The sequence below is a fragment of the Leuresthes tenuis genome, unplaced genomic scaffold, assembly GCF_036924035.1.
Source record: "Leuresthes tenuis unplaced genomic scaffold, fLeuTen1.0.hap1 SCAF_13, whole genome shotgun sequence".
Classification (NCBI taxonomy): Eukaryota; Metazoa; Chordata; class Actinopteri; order Atheriniformes; family Atherinopsidae; genus Leuresthes; species Leuresthes tenuis.
In genome coordinates, this window is record NW_027325367.1 from 6,259,525 (window position 1) to 6,269,318 (window position 9,794).

Below are 9,794 nucleotides of genomic sequence, written 5' to 3' on the forward strand. Positions count from 1 at the left end.
AAAATAATAATGAAAAAAAAGATGAATAACAAGAATTTGGCAAAGCATATTTTGGAGGATGTTTGAACTTTTAAAGTCGAGTCTATACCCCCTCTCCCTAAAATGTGTTTTTATGTACAACACAAAGCCTTCTGTACGTTGAACATTTTCCTCAATAGTTTCCACCCCTGCTGAATAAAACATAGATCATCATTGTTTGAAGCTGTCCATGCATCAAGGCCTTTCATCGGTAAATATATAGTATGTTGCAATGTTACTGCAGGTATCCAAATAATAATCTTTGTCTTATTATTGGAAATATAACCATCAAACATTGTAAGTGAATGCAGGGATCCATCTGTCAGTTTGCCGGTCTGGAGCATTGACTTTTATACCAGAACACTTTTAAAACATATGTAATGTGACAATTGATACATTGCTTGTTTATACTGGCAACTTCTTTCACTAAGACAGTAACAGATGTGAAAAAGAAAATTAAAGCAACAGACTCACAAACAAACTTGTGTTTGTCATTACTCAATTTATTTCCAACTTTTCATAAGAAAAACATATTACAGCATATATAAACATCATGATCAATGTGGCTCCTTTGAGTGCTTAAACTTTGCTATGTTACATTAGACTCAGAGGCAATGCTGGCCACAAAAGTCCATAAAACAAAGCAAACATTCCTCAACAACATTCTGCATAATTCAACAGCCGCCAAGCAAAGTTTAATTTACACATGACTTTTCAACACATTCACTTACTGTATCCAACCACAGTCAGATCAAGGCAAAGTGGTGTGAGTATGTACACTGCATTCTCTGTATGTTAGTGAGTGTGTAGCCGTCACGATCACAATGAAGATCTCACTAAAGAGCCCCTGTTAATGGGGATAGGCCTCGATCACCATGGCATGACCCTGGAAACACAAGGGAAGAACAGAAAAATGGGAAACGTGGAAGAAATATTTTCCTGGTGACATGCTTCAAACACTGTTCATGGGAAGCAATTTCCCAAAAGTTTTAAGATCTGAGCCAGTTGTATCAAAGTGCTTCTTTATGTCAAATTAAGAATGAAGGAAACGAGAAAAATACCTGTCCTCCTGCTGCACAAGCTGCCACCAGTCCATACTGTCCTCCCTCCTTCTTCAGCCGATGTGCCACTGTGGTCACCAACCTGCAGCCTGTGGCACCGAATGGGTGGCCCAAAGACAGGGAACCTCCCCACAGGTTGAACTTCTCCATGGGAGGAGTCCCAACCTGCGTACACGATAAGAATGAGGTCAGGGCTTATATGTACGAGGTGAAATCAGAATTCAGACTTCAGGCAGGAGTTAAACGTGTGCTTTTCAAGCATCAACAGGATCATTTCTCATTCAATTCTTTTTGAGTGCCGTCTTGTGTTGCTGAATTGAATTCTGGGTCTGCTGCTTTAGTTTGTTTGTTTGTTTGAACTGCGGTGGAAAGTTGAGAAGCTATCAGTTGCCAGATATCAAATCCAAAAGTGGAGTGTTTAAACAAGTTTTTCAAATGTGGGTATATCCCCTAAAACTAGCAGATTAAATCCTTTCCCACTGCCTGTAGTAGTGTGCTTATGCTCTGTGTTCTGAGGGCTCATTGTATTCACAAACTGTCCAGGAACTGTCACTAAGTCCCAGTAGACAAGCCTGTAACTACGCCAACATGAAGGGGTGGCATTACACTGTATTCCACAAACTGCCTTAGACAAGGACTTTCTGAGATAATCAGACTACTGTGGACTCCTTGACTGGACTATGGAGGTCAGCTCCACACAGCAGGACTGAGAGTGAGCTGCCAACTGTCTTGCTCGCATGCAATCTCCTCTCTTTTTTCCAGCTAGTTGCCGTCAGTTTCAGAGCCTCTACATGACCTACAGTGGCTTTCCAAGGAAAGAGTGAGCTGTGCCCACTCTTGCTCAAAATCAGATAAAAACAAACCATCATGAATACTGCAGAGTCATTGGATGCAGTACAGAGCTGACCTGTGACCAGTGTAAAAAGGACACGATAAAAACATATTTATTATACAATAATCTTTACCCAAAACGTACTCAGCACGCTTTGCTCATCTGTTTCAACAATCCATGTGTGCTGCATGGACCTATTCTTCTAACAAATGACTATTGACATTCTTTACCTTTGATTTCCTTCCCATGTACGTCTGTGCAAACCAATCTGAGTCCATAGCCTTAAGATTCGCCATTATCTGACCCTGGAAAACACACACAAATATATATAAATACAGTTATCATAGAAACCAGACTGAAAATCGATTCCTCCTGATGCATCAGAACATCCAGTATATCTGTCAAATTTTGTTCCAGCGTGAGAGCAACATGTCTAAATGACTACAAACCCTGGCACAGAAACTGAAAGACTAGAATCGTATAGGAGACGGACTGAAAACTGATAAATCCATCAAGCTTACACAGCGTTTCCAAAAATCTATTGTAAGAACTTACTGCAAATGCCTCATGAAACTCAAACACATCAATGTCACTCATGGACAAGCCGGCCCGTTCCAGGACTTTAGGTGATGCGTACGTTGGCCTAAAAAAAAAAAAAAAAAAAAAAAAAAGAAAAAAAAAGAAAATGCTTCTTTTTCCAATTCTCATCAACAACAAATGGTAAACACAACTTAAAATGTCACAAAGAGGAACACTTTTCTCTTTGGGAGTGAGAGTAAGAATGACAGACTCACCCCAAAAGCAGCTGATCTTTGGGGTCCTGAGACACATAGACAAAGTCTCTGCAAGGATGACAATATTATGTAGATGAGCACATCATCTGAAACAGTATAAATGGGGAAATTAAGGCAGCTCCACCTCCCAGAGAAAGTTGAGATACCTGAGGTAAGCTTTAGGCTTGTAACCCATGGCCAAAGCCTTCTCCTCAGACATGATAAGCACTGCAGAGGCACCGTCAGTCTGAGGACACACATACACAAACAAGCAATTTAGTTACAGTCAGGGACGTTTAAGGTCGGGCCGAGGAACAGCTTCTACAACATCAAAGAAAATAATACAATTATCTTAAAACCATGAAGTCAGTGATCAAGATGGCTGGAAAAAAACACAAAGGCCAAAGCTTTCTAACTATTTTGCTTTGTTTATCATTCAGAGACAGGTGCTAGCCAAGCTGAAAGACGGCACTGAGTGTGTTGTAGGGCAAGAAGTGTGCGTTTACCAGGAAAGAGGAGTTGGCAGCAGTGACTGTGCCATGCGGCTTAACGAAGGCGGCCTTAAGTTTGGCCATTTGCTCCATGGATGACGGACGTATGCCGTTGTCCTTTGATACAATATCACGGCCTGGGGAAGAAATACACATATGGTTTATGATTTAAACAATGACAAAAAAAAGAATAACTTTTGCTCTTTAATCACATTATAGTTTGGGTAGTTACATTTTTTTCTAGTCTGAATCAAAATCTGTTTGTTGTGTCTGAACTGTTATTTGGGAAAAATGGCTTGTTTGAGAAATGACTAGAACTAACCCAAAGTCATACTTTACACACATTTTTATGCTCATATAGCATAAAAGTCAATCTGCAATCGAACTGTGATCAATCAATTAATCTACAAATAATATTTTACTATTAATTTTGAGCTGTACAATGTCATAGAAACGCAAGTCAAAACTTCATAGTTTGAAAATGAGGCTTTGAATTGTCTTTTTCTGTTCGTTTGACATTTAAAATTGGAAAAATATCAAGTGTACCATCTATAAAAACACCAAACAAATCAAGTGTTTACTTGGCACTTTAAAGGAAATGACATCCTCCAGGAGTCCACTGTCCTGAGCCTTTTTGGCCAGAGTGTGCGATCGCAGAGCAAACTCATCCTGCTCCACTCTGGAGACCCCAAAGGCAGCAGCCAGGCGATCTGCACTGTGGCCCATGGTTTCTGCTGTAGAGAACTCAGCCACAGCAGGAAGCTACACACATGAGAAGAATATGGTGTATCATGTCACAGATGAAAGAACAGAACAGAATTGACTTCACATGTTCAGGGAGTGCGTACCTCTGGGGAGAGATGTGCTAGCCGGATGCTGCCAATCAAACCGAGCTTCTGGCCGACGGTTTTTGCCTTGTTGAGGGACAGCATGGTTTTCCTCATCTTACGGCTGTGACGGATCGGAACATCGGACATGAACTCCACCCCACCTGCCACAACGGAATCACACTGGCCTGCAGCAATCAGCCCAACAGCTGGACAAAAGATTTGGAAAAGACAAATTAAGTTAAACAAAGATGGGGACAACAAAAAACTAAACTTATACCACTCTCCCTTTTCTGTACTGTTCTTAATGCAGAGAGGCCTCCATTATTCCTGTGTCATTGTCCTAAAACATCTGTATAGTTTCTATTCAACCCTCAACCCCGACCTGTGCCATTATTGTTGTAATCTAATGCTTAATTCCTAAACTCAGTTAGCATGCTTGTTTTGTTTTTCACATTCATTTTACAAATCCTACACAGCAGCACCAGTATAGAACACTAAAAAGTGTTATTGCGAGTCACAGTGTGGAGAAATTTCTTACCTGAGGTCATAGCCTGGTTGGAGGAGATGCAGGCCATGGTGACAGTGTGAGCTGGAATTTTGTCAGAGAAGCCTGCCCCCAATGCTGCCTGAACATAAAAACGTGGTGCTATATTACACTCAGAGGTCATCTTCTCAACTAACTGTCACCATGTTTAGCATAACAATAATAATAATAAAAAAACCTTTGGGTAAGATTACAGCGCAGCATGTATAGTTTATGTAGATACGTACCTCTCGGGCCACATTGCTGGTTTTGACCTCCTGAATGACTGTTCCATATATGATGTAGTCTACTGCATCTTTGGGTAAACTTGTCCTGTTCAGTAGTCCCCTAGACAAACACAGTTTTAAGAAAAAAGATGCGACAGAATGGAATAGAAAAAACTAAACAGGTTCCCAAGCAAATGTACTATTTGGAAGGGGACACAAGTAAAGTGATATAAACTCAAATAATTGGCTCCAGAGGTGCCCCATCTCTCTTCTGCCTAAACAGACATTATTCAGCTGATTCAATACAAATTTGCCAAGTCTAATATCGCACAGAACTGTAGTTGCACATGTAACTGTACTGTTGTACTTTCACTTATGTCAGTCTCTCCTTACTTCACACTTCTAATGGTTAAATGCTGCACTGAAAATGTAAAAGTACTGAACTGTCCCCTGAAAATAGACAATAACCTCTGCTGTTATGAAAACGAGTGACACCGACACTGCTAAAAGCTCATGTCATTGCTGTTTCACACTATGCATGCAAACTTTTCCTTTCTTTTCTCTGAAGTACAAAATGAATGAAGGCTTTAACAGTGTTACAGATACAACACAACCACACACTTACTGCAAAGCTGCTCTGGCCAGGTCATGGGGCATTAGGTCAGCATATCTGTATATATATATATATATATATATATATATATATATATATTAAAAAAAAAACAAAAAAAAAGGTTTTCATTGACAATTCAACATCAATATTGAAAGAGTTCACTTTCAAAGAGTTGAAAGAGGCCACAAGCTTCAGTAAACACACTCAGCCATAAGAAGACAGTTAAAACGTACGTGGTTCCAGACAGCAGAAAAGGCGTTCGAACACCTTCAACCAAAACAATATTCTTCACGCCAGGTCGAGACAGTGTCTTCTTGCTCTTCGTCTGAGCTGAAAGAAAATGAGCGCCATGATGAGCTGGTGAACTCCGACAGAAGTAAGAGCGTTTTATCCATAATCTTAACATTTACTCCGGGAAGTCGTTCCATTTTGGTTCTGCTTGTTAATAGATTCAATTTAGTGTCATCTAGGAAGCAAAAATTCACAACAAGAAGTAACCTCATGTCATCTTTCTTAGAGAAAACCCAAGCAAGGATGCGGTTAAGCCTTACTTTTTAATTTAAAAATGGGAGCTTAAGATGTTCAGCTCACATTTTAAACAATGTAATATACCAAAGGCTAAGTAATACAGAAGCTTACCCAGAGCCTGAAGCTGTGTTGTCGTACTGAGAGAGCGTGCACCTGTGAGACACAAAACATTTTTGCTTATTGGCTTCAGTTAAAAAACACAAAATATGTTGTTGAAAAAAAAATCCAGAAATCAAGTAATTTACCAAGCCGTGCTGCCCAGGAAGGGCTGACAGTGCAGCTCCGCATTGTGTTCAGCAACATGGAAGCCATTATGTTCTAGATGGAAAGAAATTGTTACTGCAAAGTTATTGTTAAGGTTTTCATATAAAAAACAATCATGCATAACATTTTCATGTTTTCAAAAAGTTTAAACCATATGCTACTATATTCCAGTACAGTGGCCTGCTTTACAGTGTTTAATATCCCAGGACTTCTTCAAAGAACGCACAGAAATGTGGAAATCTCGACTTTCTGAGTGTGTATTTATTTAAAGTGACATTTTTTACGTCACTCTTGAAACTAAATAACTCATGGGAACTACGCACATCATAAATTATAAGGCAACACAGTCAGGTAATAATAAGATCTGCCTCTGTAGGTAAAAGGTCAGTTGTATTTCACACTTGTGAACTGCCACCTCTGAGCTCCAGGGCTTTTTTTGATTCTTCATCATTCCTTTGCTACGTGACTATGTAAATGGATTTATTTATATTAACAATACAATGGGTTACCTGCATTCAGCTTAAAATACTACCTGCAATGTAATAAAAAAGAGCAGGTAGTGTAAAAGATGTAAACACGATGTTAGCTTACATATCGCAGAAACACGTACATTAACTAATTACAAACTCACGGATCTTTAACATTACTTCATCATTTGCCCCTACTAATTATCTTTGTATATCTTAAAATATACATGAATTTAGGTGTTATTATGCGAGTCAATATGACATATTCCTGACGGTCACCCTGCCCAACCCCCCCCAAACCGGCTCTGACCCTTCACCTAGATTCCTCTCGTGGAGAATGACAGAAACGCAATATCACGGGTCTCAAACAGGATCATAATTAACAACAAACTGATAAGCTATTTTGTTTATTGAAATAGCATGTTAACCAAATCAAAAACAACTTTAAACATACCATTTAAAAGACAAAACGTTAAAGCTAAAGGCTGTACGCAAGCTAGTAGACGTAGCCACAGCTGCCTGTTCACTTAAGTTCAATTAGAGGCAAGACTTGAGATTACAAAAACGTGTTTGCAGAGTACGCAACATGTATTTTCTCTCTTTAACTTTATCTTGAAAAGTTTCAGTAGCGTTCTAGCTTACCTTTATTTGTGCTATGTCTTTGCCACCACTGCTTCCCTGTCAGAAGATCGGCCAGACACTAAAAGACTACAAAAACCGCTGCAAAGGACCAATATCAGCGACGAACGTGACTAACAATGTGCCTGAAAATAATATACACAATTAATATTCATATTCCTGCTTATACATGATAAATAATTTGATATCTGATTCTAATACAAATAAAATCATATTTCTTGATAAAAATGTAAAGACTAAAGTAAATAATTACAGATAATGGCACTTTAGACCAAGGCAGTTTTTAGTATTACTAAATAGTCCTTATACGGTTTGCCTTGGTATAACAACTAATATTACCCTCTTACGCCTCCTAACTGTCAAAAAAAGTATTTAATGTGCGCAGTGTGTTGGCATGACTCTACTAAATAGACACATATTGACTTTAATTTCTTTAATTTAGGAGCAGTTTGTCCTTTTGTCTGAAATTAGTAAAGACAAAGTCTTTACATCGGGTTTTAAAACCATGAAGCAAAAGAAATCCACAACCTTTGACAAATATATATTTTTTCCTGCTTAATGTTGACTCAAATGAACCTTTGTTTGTAATGTGGAGTTTTCTTGTGTTCAAAAATGTTATTTTTACTTGAATTATTGACTTTTTAAAACACAGTTTCGTTTAGGTGTAACAGACGCAATTAATTATCTTCTTTCATTTTTTTTTTACCTGTATTGACTCATTGGTCATTTGATTGGCTCATTTTAACCACCTGTAGATCAGTGGAATAGTGTAAATCCTTTAGCAGAATCGTGATTATGTTTCATTATCATACTTGTGAAAAACATAGGCTTACCTACTCACCCTACACTTCGAGTCGACTTCATAGAAAATGTTGATCCAAACACCGTGATCTCTCACATTCGTTATTGCCCTACCAATTTGAGGCCTTGAGTTTGTCATTTCTGTCCCCATCATGGATTTTTTTATAGCCACAAGGGATCTGAGGACACAACGTACATCTTTAGAAAGCAGCCATGGTGATCACCTATGACTTAAAGCAACCAAACCCTTAATCATCTAAACACATTGTTTTTAGGTTTGTTAAGCGATTATTTAAACGACAAAAAACATTGAACAAATAATCACAAGATTATATGGTTTTTTTTCACCAAAATTAAGTAATTTTGTTGTGTTTACACAATACATATGGATTGGGTCTACATAATCCTCACTGCAGCAAAATTTAACTGAACTAAATGATAATTGTGGGGGGAATTTCTTCTTTTTAGTGCTTACAGCCTGGGTAAAAAAAAAAAAAAAATTTTAAGCATGTAAGCAGGTTAAATTTAGCTGCGAGGTTGAGCTTTCTACATGAGGGTATGTGGAAACTCACTTGTTTATGGAGCCAAGAATGATAAGCCAATTTGTTTTTTGTTTTATACAACAGACTTATTTTTTCAGTGCTGGTATTCATAAACATCATCACCACTGGTTACATCTAGGAGCTCATTTGCAGTCTGACCGTTCAATATCTGCTTCTCACAGTGAAATTACTGGCTACACATACTATATATCTAATTTTTCTGTGTATGTGTAATGTGTGATGTGCATGTTTAAGTCAATATAAATACATCAATATAAAAAGCAGCTTCAACAGCTGTAGAGAGTTCGTGCCAACTTGTAAACGTGTATGACAGGCACTTGGCCAGTGTATTGTAAGTAACACATGTCATTTTGAGCAAGATGCTGACAAGTTGCCAGCACTAGGGAAAATAACTGATTTAGAAGTTTGGTCTGCGTTTGAAGCCAGGAAGTAGACAAGTCAGGAATAAACCTTAACCATCTATGAATCTATGGTTGATTCATATTCAGAGAACTGGATAGTGTAGTTGTAAGATTGCCACCTTTCATGTGGGTTCAAATCCCCTGCATGAAAGGTACTACCTCCAGTAGGAGTCCTTAGGCAAGACCCCTTCCCCTACCAGTGTAAGTCGCTTTGAATAAAAGTGTCTGCCAAATGCATGAACATAAACATTTACTCTATATAACTGTTAGGATGAGGTTAGTCTTGCATTGGATATGAATGGTTGCATGAGATGAATTTGCCAACCCAAGCACCTGAATAAATCTCCATTCCAAGCTTCAACTGTGTCTCCTCGTATCCTGTGAAGAAAGTACAATTTAAAAGACTCGTCCTTTCACCAGGTATTGTGTGAAACTTGCAGACATTAGCATAATGCCATAGTTGTGGCCCTCTGTCTGACTGCGTCTCATCTTTTTATACTCTTTTCTCCATCAAGCCCCAACACACGTCAGCGGCAAGCTCAAGGATGATGTGGCAGTTATTCGACTCAGTGATCCAACAGCTAGAGTGTGTGTCTGTGCGGTTGTGTGTTTGTGGAGTAGAGTGGAACGAGACAAATGTACATACACGTGTCAGGGAGAGATTACATTTGTGACAGTCTTGACTACCTGTCCGTGTCTCACTCTCTCACTGACAGATGTGACACGATTAATCAGGATATGTGCATGTTTGTGTGTATGTTTG

General features: G+C 38.7%; 1 protein-coding gene across 1 annotated transcript; it reads right to left on the reverse strand.

Annotated features, from left to right (window-relative positions):
- Positions 1-500: 500 nt before the first annotated feature.
- hadhb (hydroxyacyl-CoA dehydrogenase trifunctional multienzyme complex subunit beta) lies at positions 501-7,359 on the reverse strand. The gene is made up of 16 exons (XM_072361907.1): positions 7,270-7,359; positions 6,142-6,214; positions 6,008-6,049; positions 5,602-5,698; positions 5,381-5,425; positions 4,777-4,876; positions 4,544-4,631; positions 4,024-4,211; positions 3,757-3,937; positions 3,191-3,312; positions 2,852-2,931; positions 2,706-2,753; positions 2,467-2,554; positions 2,142-2,216; positions 1,080-1,244; positions 501-904 (listed from the first exon to the last, which is right to left on the reverse strand). Exons 2-16 carry the CDS (start codon positions 6,206-6,208, stop codon positions 869-871), a joined length of 1,422 nt encoding a protein of 473 aa, XP_072218008.1. The 5' UTR covers positions 6,209-6,214; positions 7,270-7,359; the 3' UTR covers positions 501-868.
- Positions 7,360-9,794: the final 2,435 nt, after the last annotated feature.

Bases quoted from the DNA above. Each gene is read 5' to 3' on its own strand.
- hadhb (XM_072361907.1), bottom strand. From the start codon at position 6,208: ATGGCTTCCATGTTGCTGAACACAATGCGGAGCTGCACTGTCAGCCCT. The intron at 1,245-2,141 runs GTAAAGAATGTC...TCGTGTACGCAG, and splicing joins ACATGGGAAGGAAATCAAAG to GTTGGGACTCCTCCCATGGA. The intron at 905-1,079 runs GTATTTTTCTCG...TTGTGTTTCCAG, and splicing joins CTTGTGCAGCAGGAGGACAG to GGTCATGCCATGGTGATCGA.